The 17,364-nt window shown below is 37.1% G+C and overlaps 1 protein-coding gene across 1 annotated transcript; it reads right to left on the bottom strand.

Annotated features, from left to right (window-relative positions):
* Nucleotides 1–2,128: 2,128 nt before the first annotated feature.
* CIMIP5 (ciliary microtubule inner protein 5) lies at nt 2,129–15,031 on the bottom strand. The gene is made up of 3 exons (XM_074287115.1): nt 14,387–15,031; nt 9,730–9,769; nt 2,129–5,758 (listed from the first exon to the last, which is right to left on the bottom strand). The coding sequence occupies exons 1-3, from the start codon at nt 14,653–14,655 to the stop codon at nt 5,567–5,569; spliced, it is 501 nt and encodes a 166-aa protein (XP_074143216.1). The 5' UTR covers nt 14,656–15,031; the 3' UTR covers nt 2,129–5,566.
* Nucleotides 15,032–17,364: the final 2,333 nt, after the last annotated feature.

Here is a 17,364-nt window from a genome sequence, read left to right as displayed (position 1 = left end):
CTTATATAGTTCCTGACTTTCCCTTGGCAGATAGATTTCCAAATATTTATACTATTGACAGTTATTTTAAATGGAATTTCTCTTTGTATCTCTTGCTGTTGGATTTTGTTAGTGATGTATAAGAATGCAGATTATTTGTGTGGATTTATTTTGTATCCTACAACTTTGCTAAAGTTGTGGATTGCTTCTAATAGTTGATTCTCTAGCAATTTCGAAGGAGGCAAGACAGAAATCAGGGACAAGTTGAGGAGTTGAATTCCCCTACATGTTGGCTGCTTCTCTGTGTCTTTCCTAAAGAGGCATTAGAACCACTCCCAAAGAATCTTTTGCTCCCAAAGCATGTCTGTGTTCAGACATTCAGTCTTATCTGAGTCTTCATGGTGTCCATGGAGTTTTTTTAACAAAGATACTGGAGCAGTTTGCCATTTTCTTCTCCAGTGGATTAAGACCAACAGCAGTGAAGTGACTTGCCTGGGGTAACATAGTGTATGAGCTACATTTGAACGCAAGTCTTCTCCACTCTAGGCCATCCCAAAATACACTCAGAATTATTTTCACCAATATAGGATCAAGTCTCCTTTCATACATGTAGAGATACTCACTCAAAATGCCTCAGGCTTGGTCTGAATCCTGGTTATATTTGAGGTATTTTCTCACTGCAATAAGACTAAATGAAGAAGCTATTATAGGCTACTTGCACATTCAGGGTTTTTCTCTGGGTTTTGGTCAAGTGCTAAGTCCTACTTTATGCCTTTACTAGCATCTTTCCTACCATGACCAAAGAATGGTCTTAACTGGTGACCATAAAGTAGGATCAGAGAATGTCAGAGTTAGAAGGGACTTTGGGAATAATCTAGTTCCACCATCTCATTTTATAGAAGAGGAAAATGATGAGGTGAAATGATTTATCTGGGGTTATATAAATAGTAAGTTGAAGACCTATGAATGTGAACCCTATGTTTCTCAGCTCTTTTACCATTACATTAGCCTAGGGGGACTACTGATTTCAAAAAGATAGGAGAGAAAGCATAGACTCTACTAAGGAGTAGTGTTTATATCTCTGCTGGAGCTCCAAGGGGGCACAAGTGATTACATCTTATGAAGACTGAAGGGGAGATTAGGTTGAAGAGATATTTTTCATTGCAAATAAGTGATCTAGGAATTTTTTTTTTTTCTGAGTCAGGGAATGAAGAAAAGGAATCCATCCTTTGCCTCTTTGGGGCTCATAAATACTGGGAATCAGGTAAACCCTTAAGTAGGGTAGAAGGACAATCTGGAAAAGAGAAGGTGAGATCTGAGTTGGAAGAAAAATCAACATAAATTACAAAGTCAGATTGGGTTTATCCCAGGGTATCCATGCGGTGAAGAAATAAAAAAGCCAGAGTATAGTGAAAAGACTAACTGCTAAGCAAAGATTCTGAGACAAGGGAGTTGGTACTGAAAGTCAAAATTCAGGAAGTGCTAGGGAGTTGACGGCTTGTGTGACTCAGCCTCATTTCCTAATGTTCCAGTCATTTTATTGTGACTGCTTGTGTTCCATAATCTCTCTGGGCACTGATCTGTCATCATGTCTGTGGGTGGAACCTTCCAAATCTCCTGATTCATCCTCCTCCTTTTGATTTCTGGAGAATAAATGGAAAAAAACCCATTTATTTAGCACTATATTTCAAGCACTTTGCCAAGGCAGAGATAGAAATATGAAAGTAATGGCAATTTCTTGGGAAATGGGAAAACAATACCCAAAGAAGATTGGCATCCTAGGTGAGGTACTTAGGTCCATAAAGTTACAGGATGATGATAGGGATTTAGGGGAATATATTGACACATCCCAGGGAGCTTGGTGATATAGTAAATAGAGCACTAAGGTAGGAATTAGGAAGAATCATCTTTGTGAGTTCAAATCTGGCTTCAGTCATTTATTTTTTTTAATTTTTTTTCCTTTTTTATTATTAAAGCTTTTTCTTTTCTTTTCTTTTCTTTTTTTTAATTTTTCCAAATTATCCCCTCCCTCCCTCCACTCCCTCCCCCCCCATGACAGGTAATCCCATACATTTTACATGTGTTACAATATAACCTAGATACAATATATGTGTGTAAATACCATTTTCTTGTTGCACATTAATTATTAGCTTCCGAAGGTATAAGTAACCTGGGTAGATAGACAGTAGTGCTAACAATTTACATTAACTTCCCAGTGTTCCTTCTCTGGGTGTAGTTGGTTCTGTCCATCATTGATCAGCTGGAAGTGAGTTGGATCTTCTTTATGTTGAACATTTCCACTTCCATCAGAATACATCCTCATACAGTATTGTTGTTGAAGTGTATAGTGATCTTCTGGTTCTGCTCATTTCACTCAGCAACAGTTGATGTAAATCTCTCCAAGCCTCTCTGTATTCCTCCTGCTGGTCATTTCTTACAGAGCAATAATATTCCATAACCTTCATATACCACAATTTACCCAACCATTCTCCAATTGATGGACATCCATTCAACTTCCAGTTTCTAGCTACAACAAAAAGAGCTCTGGCTTTAGTTATTTATTAACTGTATGATCCTGGGCAAGCCTTTTAATCCTGTTTGCTTCAGCTTCCTCAGCTGTAAAATAAGCTACAAAAGGAAAAAGCAACCCACTCTTTTATTTTTGCTAAGAAAAACCCAAATGGGGTCCTGAAGAGAAACATATAACTGTACAATTGGCACATCCCATCCAGAAACAGTGGCAGATTTGATATGATCATGGTTCATTTCTGTCCCCCTCTCCCTCCCCTTCCCTTCCTTCTCCCTTTCTCCTCTATTTGGAGATAGACTGGTGAGGAGGATACTCACTGTGGGGATGGGTGGTGGGGGAAGGGAAAGGCATTTGAAGCTATGAAGGAGATAAGTGGCGAATCAGGAATGAAGGGAATCTTGGGTAGAGTTTTTCTTGAAGTAGTCATCTGAAAGAGGGATTTAGCCATCAGGAGAATGGGTGCAGAAGGTGATTAGTGAGACAGGGGAATTATAATTATAATTGACAGGAACTTAAAATTTTGTGAATAGTATCTTGGTCAGCTGCTTCATAGTTCATGCACTGATTTTGTAACAATCACATTAAATCCTTAAACAATTTTTTCCAGGGCCTTGGGCCTTCCATTTAACAGATAGCCAAAGCATTTTTTCTATTTCTTCACCACATTGTATTGCATCCTATAGATGCATCCTATGGTCTCTATAGAGTTCATTGTCAAGAAATGATCCAGAATTGTTTTCAAATTGTCCCTTCATGGCAGCCCCTAAACCACAGTCCCATGTGTCTTTTATACCTCCAGCACTGGATTGTCAGTCCAATAACAATATCCTTGATATTCATGTTGCATACATAGATACAATTAATCAGCAAACATTTAGTAAGTATCTACTTTGTGGCAGACACTGTGCTAAGCTTGAGGATACAAAGAAAGACACAAAGACAATACTTGTTCTCTAGCAGTTTGGAATCTAATAGGGGACTTTGTGTAAACAACTGTGTAGAAATATACCATACACAGAATAAATGAGAAATTATCAACAGCGGGAAAGCACTAGTACCAGGAATGATCAAGAAAGGCTTCTTGTTGAAGGTCAGACTTTAGCTTGAAGATATAAAGAAGATATAAGGATCACTGAAGTTAAAATATATAAATTAGAGAATATTGACTGCTATTATAATAATGTGCTCTAGGAATGGAAGTCATAATTATAGGCACATAATTAAGGGGGCTGGGATGGAGTAGGTATGTAAAAGCCAGGGCTCTGTGTTAGTATTAACCATTACATTATGATAGTGCTGTGTGTTTTAGAAGTATGAGTTTTTAGTGTGAGGAGAGTCTTTTCTCCTTGCTCCTTCCTCCTTCCCCTCCCTTTCCTCCTTTCGTGAAATAGCTGGCTCCTTTTGAGGTGTTAGCTACCCTGTGGGGGGATGGGAGAGCCACGATTCTCCAAAATGATATGTAGCATGAATTTCCTTATTTTATTGTTATTATTACTCACAGTGAAGATGACAAGTAGTGGGGTGATGCTGTGGAGATCAGAACTGAACAGCTGGGCTGTTGGTCCTGGTCCCTTTGCAAAAAGAGATAGTGTGTGTGTGTGTGTGTGTGTGTGTGTGTGTGTGTGTGTGTGTGTGTGTGTGTATGACGGGGGTGGAGATGGGGGAGTTCCTAGAGGATTGTTCTGTTTTTTGTCTTGTGTGACTTAAAACCAGGGTCTGAGGGGGCCAAGTGTGTATATTTTTTGGATCAGCTTCATTACTACTGACCTGTTTTTAGACAGCTATCTTATACTCACACGAATGTTGGAACATTCTTTTTTTTTTTTTTTTTTTTCTTCCTTCCTTCCTTCCTTCCTTCCTTCCTACCTATGTGAAAATTCTTTAATCACTTTAATTTTTTTTTTTTAGGTTATTCATGTACATTCATTTTTGACATATTTTCATATAAGACATGTTGGGAGAGAAAAATCAGAACAAAAAGAAAAGACGAGATTAAAAAAAAACAAGAAAAAAAGACAAAAGTAGCATATTGATCCATATTCAGTCTCAATAACTCTCTCTCTGGACAAAGTCAGAGCTTAATAAGTGTTGGTAAATATACAAATGGTGAAGGAATTAAAAAAAAGGCAATGAATCTGTGATTAGGATTTCTCTTATGGATCTTACCCAGGATTATTTCCTGTCTTCTTCTCCAGTCCCCCATCTTCTCCCATATGCATCAGCTTGCCTGTGGTATATTTATGCAAGCCCATTTTCCAAGCTGTTTAGGCAACCTTGCTGAATGCTAGGAGGCAGCACAAGACTGAGAGCTTCATAAGTTTGGAGCCTCCATTGTAAATACCTTTTAAGAGGAATTGAAGACTTCTGTAAGGAGCCCTATGATTCATTTTCCTGATGACTCCAGATCCTGTTTCATGTCTTTTGTATGAAGTACACAGAGAGCGTTCATTATGACACCGGAGAGTTAGCTTGATTCCTAAGACATGTCTAGGTATGGAGCGCCCACTGCAGGTTGCCCAGCAATCTTGAATGGTCAAATCTCCCCAAAGTAGAAATAATGCCTCCCCCCAAGGAACCAGGAAACATTAATCCTCCTATACTTTTACTTTGCCAATAATAAGATCAAGTTAATAATTCCCTTGAAAATTTATACAATGGATGTTTACATCTCTTTGGAAAGGTTGTCATAGCCAGAGTTGATTTAGAGGCTGTCAGTTCTGATTCAAAAAAATCAGTTAGACAGGAGTCAGGGGATTCAAGCTCCAGTGAGGCCATTAAATTAGTGTGATTTTGGGCAAAGCATTTCCCTTCTCTTGGCCTGGTTTCCCTCTATATAAAACAAGAGGTTTGGATTCAGTGATCTGTGAGGTCTTTGCCAGCTCTGATTTTCTCCCGATGATTCCATTCTGCTTCCTTGAAGCTCAGCCTTGATAAGCTCAGTAGGGCTTTTAACATTGGTTTGAAAATGGTGTTCTTCATTAATTTGGTTTTTGTCATCTGTTTTATCTTAAGCTTGCTGCACATTTGGGGAAGAACATGTGATATTTCTTTGGGATACTAGATGGATTGAAAATCATCCTTAAGTTTTTTCTTACGGTTTCCTTCCACAAAGAAGAAATCCATGCTTGCTATCTTCTTACCTAGCTCTGTATTCACCCTGCTGCCAATAACTTGATTAGCTGTGCTGGGAACTGTGTCAGAAAATAAAGAGATGTATTCTGGTAATTTTGGATGTTCTTTTTTATTACCCTGAAAAATAAAACCACATTTCATGTAAGTTATGTAAAATATTTGTATCTAAATTATGGCACGGCATATATACACATGTGATCATGTAGCATTTTGGTATCATAATGATGACAACAACATAATAATAACAGCAGCTAACATTTATAAATGCTTAAAGGATTTATAAAGGAAACATGAATATATTAAGCACCTATTTGTATGCCAGAAACTGTTAATACTTAAACTTATTCTTCCACTTGGTCCTTCCAACATCTCTGTGAGGTAAGGGCTATTATTATACCCATTTTACAGATGAGGAAACTGAGGCAGATAACAATTAAGTGACTTTAGGGTTTCACAAGTAGTTAATCTTTGAGGCTGCATTTGAACTCAAGTCTATTGGATTCCAGGCTCCTTGCTTTGTCTACTGTTCTTCAATGCTGCCTATAGATTTCAATATAAAGAGTTGAATTGAGTCCAAAAGACTTAGGTTCAAATAACTTCTCTGTACTAGAGCAAATCTCTAAGACTCCAGGTTTCAAAGAAATGATAGATCTGCATTGGTCAAACACCCTCTTCACTGAGGAAATAATGTCTTTTTTTTTTTTTTTTTTAAGGGATGTGTACATGTAGGGGTGGATGGTTGTAAAGTGCTTATTATATATATTACTTTCTTTGATCTTTCTAATGACCCAGTTTGGTCATGTTTTTGACAGATGGGGAAACAGAGCATAGCAAAATAAAGCAACCTGCTCCTCATTGTACAACTTGTTACCTGGTCTAAGTTCAATAATGAGAGTATTTTGTTCAGAAGGAATTTACTTATTTAATTTTTTTAAGGTCTTGGAAACTGTAGTTAGAATGGCAAGTGATTTCATTTCTAGATTCAGCATTATGTAGTAGAAAGAATAGTGGGTTTAGACTCAGGGTACAAGATGAAATGTCTTTTTTGGATATGACTAATGTGGGAATTAGTTTTATGTGACTGTATATTTGTTACATGGGTTTTGATTTGCCTTTTTTTTCTAAAGAAGGAAATAGGGATAATAATAATAATAATGATAGGGAGAAAAAGAGATATTTGCTAGGGAGAAAAAGATATTTGCTAGTAAGAAAATTAAATTAAAAAAATAAAGCATTTCAGAAGAGAAGTGGGCTTGGAATCAAGATCAAGGTTCAAATTCTTTCTCACTTATTAGCCATTGTGGTTGTTGTTATTGGTTCTTCGTTTTTGAACAGGAACAATAACATCATGGAGTGATGCCTTGACTCATGCATGAATTGGATAAATTATCTGTGTGACCTTTGGCAATTCACTCTGAGCCTTGTTTTCCCACTTTAAAGTGGTATTATGATAGGATTATTATAAGTATCAAATATGGTGACATATGAAATACTACTTTACAAGCGTTAAAGTGCTGTCAAAATAACTACACCAGCTATTTCAAATGTAGCCTTTTCCCAATTCCCACAGGATTCCTTTGGCATAAAAGTTCAGATGAAAAGAAAGTTAAGAAAAAATTCAGGTTGTTTAACCTGGAGGAAAAAAGCTGGAGAAATGTCATTTTCAACTTAATTAGATAATCTGCTTCTACAGAATTCTCTCAATCTATTTCAAAGGCTTCAATTATGGTCCAAAAAAACCCATTCTGTAGGAGGTGACCATGGGGACAGCACAAGAGGAAGCATTCTATCTGAATCACTGCTAAAAGGATTTGATTGATATCAGAGACTGTATCTATACCAAACTAATATTGCTAGTCTCTGGGCATTAATTTGCTAGATGCATTCTTCTGACCCATTGAATCCCCAAAGAAGGCTTGCTAGATATAAATTTCATCTTGTAAGACAGGATTTACCATTCTTATTTTTTAGAGAGGGGGAGGGTTCTTAAAGTTTTGTACCTTTTTTGCTTTTAAGTTTTCAGCAGTATTTTACTTTTCCAAATATATGTAAAATAGTTTTCAACATTTATTTTTGTAAAACTTTGTGTTGCAAATTTTTTTCCTTCCCTACCTTTCCTCCCCACCCCCAAAACAGCAAGTAATCTGATAGAGATTAAATATGTACAATCCTTTTCAACACATTTCCATACTTGTCTTGTTGTGTAAGAAAAATCAGAACAAAAGGGAAAAAAAAACATGATGAACCCCCCCCTACCTCCAGAGTTTTGTCCTTTTAATTTACAAGATTTAGAACTGAAAGGTACTGTCTAATTTAATTCTTCCATTTTGTAGGTGAGAGAACTGAAGGCTGAGAGAGGAAAAGGAACTTTCCCCCCCAAAATAGCAGAGATGGGATTTGAACCTGGGTTTGAGAGCAAATTCAGTTCTTTCTATGAAATCATTTTTAGAGTAGTGTCACTCCAAGGTGGTTTTGCAGTAGTAAAGTATTGTTTACCCCTTGCCAAATTGTGGATATCCCACAGTGGTGATTAAATTTAATTCAGTAAAATTTTATTAAGTGTCTACTATGTGGGAGACACTGGTACTTACTAAAGACACAAAACATGAAAATGAAACAGTCTCTGCCTGCAAACATTTTATATTGTATTCAGGGATTCTGCATGTACACACACATATGAGAAGGCTATTCCAGAGTTCTGAGATTTTACTCACACAGGGAAATATTGATGTGTTAATCACCTCCATGGCCAGGTTGGAATCTAATTAACAATCTAGTAACCACATCAGAGACCAAATTTGAAGGTAGGTCAATTCAGGCCTTATTGACTCCAAGCTTAGGATTCTGCCTATTAAATGACATTTTCCTCTATTCTAAAAATATGATGAAAATTGAGAACAAAAATATGCTGTTTTGCTTTTTTTTTTTTTTTTTTTTTTTTTTTTTTTTTTTTAATTTTATTTTATCACTACTGGGCATTTGGGTATTTTGGTTTAAAATGTTGCAGGTTTTAGGAATTTCTGAGGATTAGTGCTATAGTAATATTATTGAAGACTCCTTATACTTAATTTCTATAATTTCACTGGAGTGGGTACTTTATAACTGCTATAAAGACAATTATTCCTTTACAACAAGAGAGATGGTCTTTATAAGCTGCTTTGAGCCAAAAAACAATGAATCATATTTTAACCAAAATTTTGATAATTATCCTCTGTAAACTTAATGATATTGATCCTTTTATGAAATAAACTTACTGAATTCCTTCTCAAAAAAATATATATATGATGAGCACCCAAGTAAACATACAGACTTACTGATCACATCATGAAAGGTTTCCTGATGATAGACTTCTTTCCTAGAGGTGGTACATGAGAACCAAGAACAAATTTTTTATCTTCATCATTTGTTTGTTCTTTATTTTTAAAGCTGATCAATGGCACCATGAGGTAGTCTTGAACTTATGAGTGAATTGGATTTAAATGAGGTAGATTGCACAAAGTCATTAGACAATTAGACAAAGTCTTTGTTCCAGAGTCATCAAAGTCCAAGACAAAAGTCAGGATGATCGGTAATGATTTGGGGATCCAGTGATGACCGTGGTGCCTTTGATATCTAACCAAGCTCTAATTGGTTCATAGCACCTGTTCCCACCACCTTCATGGCCATTAGAACAAACTGTTCTTATCTACTTGTTCCACTAGAGGAAATCTTCTATGCTTATGTATTTGGAACTTATTTACTTGTTTACATACTGTATTCCACAAGCAGAATTAAGTTCCTTGAGGTCTAATACCGTTGGGATTTTACTTTTGGATCTTGAGAGCCTCATACAATGCTTGTACATAGTAGATAGGTACTTAAGAAGTGTTTGAATTTCCTGTTTTGGTGCGTTTGTTCAGGAAGGTCCAGGGACAGCAGAAACACAGTCTGTCTATCATGAAGCCAATATTTTAAACCTTTCCAATTTTGGGGGGCCAGCTAGAGTTTAGCTCTTCCACATTATTGGGAACTCAGGGTTATCTTTACTCCATGATGACACATTAGAAGATATTGAGTAGACAACATTAACATACAAAAATATATCTTACCATTTGATCATAGTCTTTCAAAAAACTCCAATTTTCAACCCTGGGAAGACATAACAGATTATATAAAATCTGAGATATTTTTCTTTCTAACTTTCATAATAAATAAATTCCTCTTTTGTAGTAAACTGGTTACAGAATACCTATCCATATTTCATTGTCTCTCTAAAATATTCCTTTTCACGATTCCTTTCACGATTGTTCTCAAAGCAGCCTTCCCAAACTCCTCCCTTCAGGGGAAGCTATTATCACAAGTGTTCTCAATTTATGCCACTATTACATCATATGCATATACATATAGACATACAAGTATGTGGTGTTTAAGCACAGGTGTTTAAGTACAGAAGCTTAAAATGCACCAATACTTTAGGAACACCCTGTATACACACATGTGTACACACACACACACACACACATCTATATAATATATATATATTATATAGGTGTGTGTGTGTGTGTGTATATATATATATATATATATATATATATATATTATATAGATGTGTGTGTGTGTATATATATATATATATATTTATATATATATATGTAGATAAATATGGATGAGAGACTAGATAAATATATGATTTAATCAGGGTAATAATAAAATTGCTTTAATGGGACCCCCTTCTTTACTTTTTTCTTTCTGTATATTTAAAAATATTTGATGATAATTCTTTTAGTGTCTATTGTTACCTATTATCCACTAACCTACCTTGTTCCCCACTTTCCTTCTCAGAAGAAGTCCTTCATTGTAATAAATATGTAGAGTGAAGAAAAACAAATCAACACATTAGCCATGTCTGAAAATTGGTTGTCTGAGTCTGTACTTCTAATCTATTACTAATATGACAAGAGGTAAAAGGTATTTCTTCATCATTATTTGGAAGTTATAATTGGTCATTGATCACAATTCTTTGGTCTTTCGAAGTAAACTGTCCCTTCTTCTCGTACTCCTCTCTGTCTTCCTTCCTATCCTCATCCCACTTTTGACTACATTTTAAAATGCCTTAAATTTCACTGACGATTCTCATTCATTAGCAATTGGATCAAATTCAAAGTTGCACTCATTTTTCTCCTTAAACCACCCCTTCCTTCAAGATCCCGAATTCCTGATGTAGACTCCACAATCTCTCCTTCCCTTGGCCTTGTTTCATGGGTATCATCTTGTACTTCTCCCATTCTGATCATTCTCTTTATCTGTCTTGTCATGTCTGCTTCTGCAATTTCTCTCTTTCCCATCCTCTCAACTTACATGGCCATTCCCTAGTTCAGGCCCCTATTGCTTCTCATATCAATCATTGTGATGATTTCCTAATTAATTTTCCTAATAGATTTTCCACTCTCCAATATATCCTTCACACAAGTTAAAAATTACCTTCCTAAGGCACAGTTATTCCTCTTCTAAAAACTTTTAATGGTTCCCTAATGCTTTGAGGGTAAGGTACAAACTTTTCAATTTGACAATTTTTTGTTTGTTGCTGCTCTGTGCAACTGGGTTACTTAGCTGCCCCTAGCCTGGAAATTAAAGTTCTCTATAATCTGACTTCAAGATACCTTCATGTATGCTTTTATTCCAGCTAAAGAACTAACAGCTACTCTTTGACCTCAAAAGGTTTCTCTCAGCCCTAGGGAAAACTCTTCCCCCGTACTGGGAAAGCATTTCTTTTTTCAGTTCAGCCTTCAAGAATCATTAGCTTTCTATAAGGCTTAGCTCAAGCTCATATTGTCTATGAGCTCACAAACTCTCCAGTTATTATTAGCTCCCAATCCTTCTTTAAATGACCATATATTATGCCATGTACAGAGATGCTGCAAGAAAATACAGCCTTCTTGGCAGCAGATAAAGTTTGTTTCTTTGTCACTCCGGTAGTCAGAACAGAGGAGGAGTAGGGACCTTAATAAATGATTATTGCATTGAATTAAAATGGTATTTTACTAAAAGACTTTGTATTTTATGTACTAAATTAAATAACAGTGAAGATTTCCCCTTCTCATCATTTTATTAAAAAATTAGACCACTAATTAATTACATTTGTATGGAACTAACCTTTCTTACTGATTTAAAAAAATTCTATTTTCCCAAATGAAATTCTAACATTAGATAACTGGAGAGAAATTGAAGCATGTTGAAATTCCAGGTCTTCAGGGATAAAAAAAAAACTGCATGTTTAATATACTAAGCTTTAGAGCTGGAAGGGATCCCAGAGAGCACCTAGTCCCCTCCCCTTCTTTTTTATAAATAAGGAAGCTAAAACCCAGAGAGATAAGTGGCTTGTGAGTATGGGAATTAAACTGGTCTTTCCATGCTCAATTTGGTATTGTTCCCACAAAATCTCTTGGACTTTGAATTGGCAAAGAATTTTGACAGTAAAAATGAAGGTAAATGATTTCTGTATTTCATGCCAGCTCTTGGATACATGTTCTCTTCTTTTCTCCTGAGCCCACCCTAACCTTCCTTCATTGACTATAAGCATCTCCCTGTTGAAGAAGCATGGTATATTGAACATCGGAGAATAGGAACCTCTTAAGATCATAAAAGGGGATACTAGATTAAGTCCCATGTTTATAAGTGAGGAAACTGAAGCTTAGAGAGACAGGAGAAATAACTTGTTTAAGGTAACAAAAGTATAAAGTGGAAGATCTGGGATTCAAATAACTTGTTTAAGGTAACAAAAGTATAAAATGGAAGATCTGGGATTAGAGGAAGATGCCCAGGCTAGGTACTTAATAAATGTTTCTGTTGAATGAATGACTGAATAGCTAGTGCACTTTGGAGACATGAGTTCAGGTCTCAGCTTTAGTTTTGCTAGCTCCCTGACCCTGGACAAACCATCTTATTCCTGGACTTTAATTCCTCCATTTATAAAATGGGGATGATAATGTTCCCTGCTTCTTACTTCCCCTCACTTTCCTCATAGTCCTGGGCTGAGGAAAGGGCTTTGTAGGCTATAGAATCTAGAGACATGAGAGTTACTGTTATTCTGATAACAGAAGAACTTTCATTTTTTTTGAAGGGTTTTACTGACTTCAAATCTAAGGTTTATAAATCCTGTTTTGAGCCAGAACTTGAAACAAGGTACTAAGTGAAATTGAGGAGATAAAGGTTAAATCTAGTTTAGTATTGACTTAATCCTACAACAGATAATGGTTTCCTAGTGATATAACATTTGGTGTATACTCAGTGTGGAGCATATAAACTAGGAACCTTAGCCAGGATGGACATTCAGAGAGAAGGCAAAGGATTGGAGGCAGGAGCTTAAGCTCTCAGAACCTAGGGGAGAAAATCAATTCGATCTTAGGTCTTCCTGGTGACTCTTGCACTTCCTCCACTAAGACCAAGGCCAGACTGAAAGGCTCTCCAGAAAGTTGCCCAGCCCCAGGAAGGAGACATTAAAGGATCTGGACTATAAGAAAGCTAACTGGACCCCAGGAAAGGAGCAAGACTTTGAAAGAGACAATAAAGAATTTGGACTTTAACACCTGGCTGCTACCAAAGACCTCCAGGAAACCGAACCAAGAAAGAACATTACATATTACTACATCATGAGCACCTACTGGGGGCTAGGAACTTCTAAAATGAAAAAATCAAACCAAGACATAGTTATTTTTGTAGTGATATATGAACTGTTTGCCTTAGAAGTATTCCAGACTCCCCTATTTTGGATTTTAGGATGAAAATAAAATAAGTTTATGAGAAAATGAGATTAAAATGAGTGTTATGCACTAGAGCACTGGCCTGAAAATCAGGAAACTTGAGTCCTCATCCTAGTCTACCATTTATTGACTGTGCTCCAAGCATAATATTGCTCATCTCTGGGCCTCGTTTTCTCCTGAGTTCCAACTATATGATCTCTCATGTTCTTCCCAGCTCTAACAATCTATGTTTTTAACTTTCCCCCAGTTCTAACACTCTGATTCTAAAATAACCCTCCAGTTCTAACATTCTGGTTCTAAGGTCTCCCCAGTGCTGACATTCTGTATTCTAATGTCTCCCTCAGGTCTAATAATCTGTGTTCTAAGATCTCCCCCAGTTTTAGCATTTTATGTTCCAAGGACTCCCCCAGTTCTAGAATTCTGTTACAAGACCTCTCCCAGTTCTAGCATTCTGTTTTCTCTTCCCCCTCTAAAATTCTCTCTTATAAAATTTCCTCCAATTCTAACAATTCTAAAGTCCGCTTCCCGGCCCCCCACCCCCTAACATTCAGAAGTTAAAATTAATTAAATTAAATGTAATGTAATTTAAACAATTCAGCTGAACAAACCCTTATCAAAGAGTTCCAATACATAAGGCATTGGGAGATAAGAACAAAAATTAACATTCTTTACCTCCAGGAAACCTACATTCTTCTGGGGGATATGACACTTATACTAGTCAATAAGTAATCCGAAGTGGGAGCCCACCCTAATCCCTGTAGGGGTAGGGGTGGGACAGAAATCAGAAAAGACTTTCTGGAGGAATTGGTACCTAAACAGAGGAAGGTAGGGCCTCTGGAAGGTGGAGGTGAGGTAGGGGTGTACCATGCATGAGTGGGGGATTTGAATGTATGACCTTTGTTTCGAACTTTGCTGAGTAACTCCCTAAGGGCCAAAAAGTGATGAAGTTATAGAGGGCAGCTAGGCTGCCTCCAGCCGAAGAGGACCGGAAAGGGAGCTTACTTACCAGCGTTTGTTGCTTCTGAGCTCAGCCTCCAGCAGCTCCCTCCACAGGTTATCCTGATGGACCTGGTTTGCCTGCAGTGCAGCCTGCTCAGCCTCCCGGCCTTGGGCCACCTGTGTCCTGGTGGGGTTGATATCTGCTGGAACACTTGGGAGGGAAGGGACGGAAACCAGGGCTGGGTCAAAGGGCCTGGGTGCTTGTTGCCTGGGGCCAGCTAATGTGGCTCTCTTCAGTGCTGGAGAAGGGCCCTCCATTCTGAAAGTATCTTGCATAAAGTGTCTGTCAGAGAGGTCTTCTGGTATCCATTACTCCCTCCTAGTGATGGAACCACCTGCATCCCAGAATATTAAAGCGAGCTTCTTTGCTTGTTATTTCCTGGTTCTGCCCCGTGCGCTGAGCCCCTGAGATCTGGGAGCTAGAACAGATCTCCAGGCTCATGTAGCCTGCTCTGGGCCAGAACAGAATCCCCTCTGTAAGTTATAAAGCTTCTCTCTTCTGTCTCGGCTTCCCTCCAAACCCCAGTCCACACGAGCGGGGCCAGTGAAGTTTGCTGGAGCTCAGAGACGGCCTGATCCTGTCTCTTTGTCGGAGAGCTTGCGACAGTGAGTGCTCCATCCATGCCAAGGGTTGCTCTAGTGTGTTTACAGTTGTTCCTGGAAACCAGACAAGCTCATGAATAATCACCAGAGATGAACCAGAAACCAGTGCTAAGAGAGAGGAACTAGCCCCTTCTGCCCCCGGATCCTTTACTCGGGGTGGGGGTGAGGGGTGTCAGAGCAGAACAGAGCTTTCTTTATCTAAACACTGTAGCATTTCCCTCTCATAAGTATAAAGAGCTTCTGTTAAGAATCTCCAAAGTAACTTGGGGTGGGAGTGGGAAAATCTAGATTCTAGTGAGAGTGGCCACTTGCAGCTATTTAATTTGGGTGGCCAGCATTTTATTCCAGGCAAAACGGTGCAGTGTATTATCTCAGGTGTATCATAGTGTGGGGGAGATAGAATGCATTACCCGAAAGTTCTAGATTAAAAATCAAAAAGTCCTAAGTTTCAGAACTCAACACTGTATGGCCATGATCAAATGGCTTAGCCTCTGGGAACTGTAGGCAATTATCTAGATTTCACATTCACAAAATTTATTAAATCACAGACTCTTTCTTCTTTGTGGGAGGTTTATATGATAAAGGTCTCATTTTAAAGATGTAAAAGCAATTGATTCAACTTTATAAGAATAAGAGCCATTCCTTCCCCAAATGATCATTGATCAAACACTATGATCAGGGACTTTTCAAGTCACTGGACATTTATTTTACTTTCTAAAGTAATTTAAATCATTTAAACAAACAAATAAATTAAAAAATACATTTAAATAAATAAGTTAAATTTTAAAAATTAAAAATAAGTTTTTATTGATGTCTTCTGGTTCTTTTTTGTTGTTATAATTATTCCCAATATTTCTTTCCCTCCCCCCTCAGAGTGCTCTACCTTATGAAAAATAATATTTTTTAAAGACCAAAAAAGCAAGAAAAAATCAGATCTGATCAATACTTCGAAAACATCTGAAAACATGTATAATGTGTAACTATTGTGAAAGACAAACTGGGGTAAGTTATTACAGAACAATTAAAATTCAATTCCTCAGAAACCTTGAGCAGACAATAAGAAATATTGAAAAGCTAAGTTTCCACAGAATGTTGTAAACCTCAAGGAAATGTAAGATAATAAGTTATCTCTGACCAATGAGCTTTCAAAAGAAAGGATTTACTTGGCTCCAAACTTTTGATAAAGATGTCTAGGCTAGAAACTGGTTTAAACTGAGCAGATTTGAGGATCCGGAAAAGGCTTTTCTTTATTGTGCTTGCTTAATAAGCTTCATGCATATAAACTGATATACCCCTAATAGAATTAGAACTTCATTAACAGAAAAGAGGATGTATGACAAGGGAGAGAGGACATGTTAAAGAGTGGCATGAAAGAAATGATCTACCCTAAAGGGATCTAACCAATCCATTCTTTGGGGAGGAGGGAACTGCGATAAAAATAACAGCATAAAGCTTGTCTGCTTCTGTGCCTAGTGCTCCCTCTTCCCATCAGAGGGGCACAGACCACTTCTGTTCAGAAACATCCAATTCCTCTGTATTTTCTCAATAAAATTTCTTTGTTACCTTTCAATCAGCTTGTTTCTAACACAGCTGTGGATCTCTTATCTCCAAAGGGGTGGGTTAGGAGTGTCCTTTCACATCTCTTCATTTTAGTCCTTTTTGATCTTTAATAATCTTGTTCCATTAATTTTTTGTTCTCATACACTTTTAATTTTTTGGTGTATGATATTCCTTCCCATTTTATTGCTGTAGTTATTGTGTATCCACCCCCCCACACATATAGGTTCTCTTCATTCTACATATTCTACATATGGATCTTTCTATCATTCTCCATATTCATTGCACACATAATTTCTTACAACTCAGTAGTATTCCATTACATTCATATACCACATTTTAAAAGTCATTTGCTAGATGTTAGGCGTTTACTTTGTTTCCAATTCTTTGTTGTCATAAAAAGTGCGGCTATAAATATTCTAGAGCACATTGGGGACTTTTTCCTTACCAATGGCTTCCTTGGGAATAATGCAGTCTTTGTTTCAAAAGAAATGGTTGGTCACTCTATTAGGGTATATAATTCCAAATTGTTTTGCAAAATGGTTGCACCATTTCACAGCTCTACCAACAGTATATTAGCATGCCTATAAATCCACAACCCGTCTAATATTGACTATTGCCATTTGTTGTCATCTTTACCAATTTTCAGAAAGTGAAGTAAAACCTCAGTGTTGTTTTGATTCACATTTCTCTTATTATTAGTGATTTGGAGTATTCTTCCATATGGTTGTAAACACTTTACAATTCTTTTGAGAACTGTTCATAATCATTGGCCACTTATCTATTGGGGAATGGTTATAAGTCCTACGTATATTTATTTTTGTT

Source organism: Sminthopsis crassicaudata, chromosome 2 (genome assembly GCF_048593235.1).
Source record: "Sminthopsis crassicaudata isolate SCR6 chromosome 2, ASM4859323v1, whole genome shotgun sequence".
NCBI lineage: Eukaryota > Metazoa > Chordata > Mammalia > Dasyuromorphia > Dasyuridae > Sminthopsis > Sminthopsis crassicaudata.
Note: the sequence above shows the minus strand (reverse complement) of the source record. Positions and strands in the feature narration are given on the sequence as shown.

Excerpts from the sequence above, each read along its gene's own strand:
- CIMIP5 (XM_074287115.1), bottom strand. The coding sequence starts at position 14,655 with ATGCAAGATACTTTCAGAATGGAGGGCCCTTCTCCAGCACTGAAGAGA. Across the intron at positions 9,770-14,386 it reads CTCAGAAGCAACAAACGCTG|GGTTGAAAATTGGAGTTTTT; the intron begins GTAAGTAAGCTC and ends ATGTCTTCCCAG. Across the intron at positions 5,759-9,729 it reads TGAAAGACTATGATCAAATG|GGTAATAAAAAAGAACATCC; the intron begins GTAAGATATATT and ends TTTATTTTTCAG.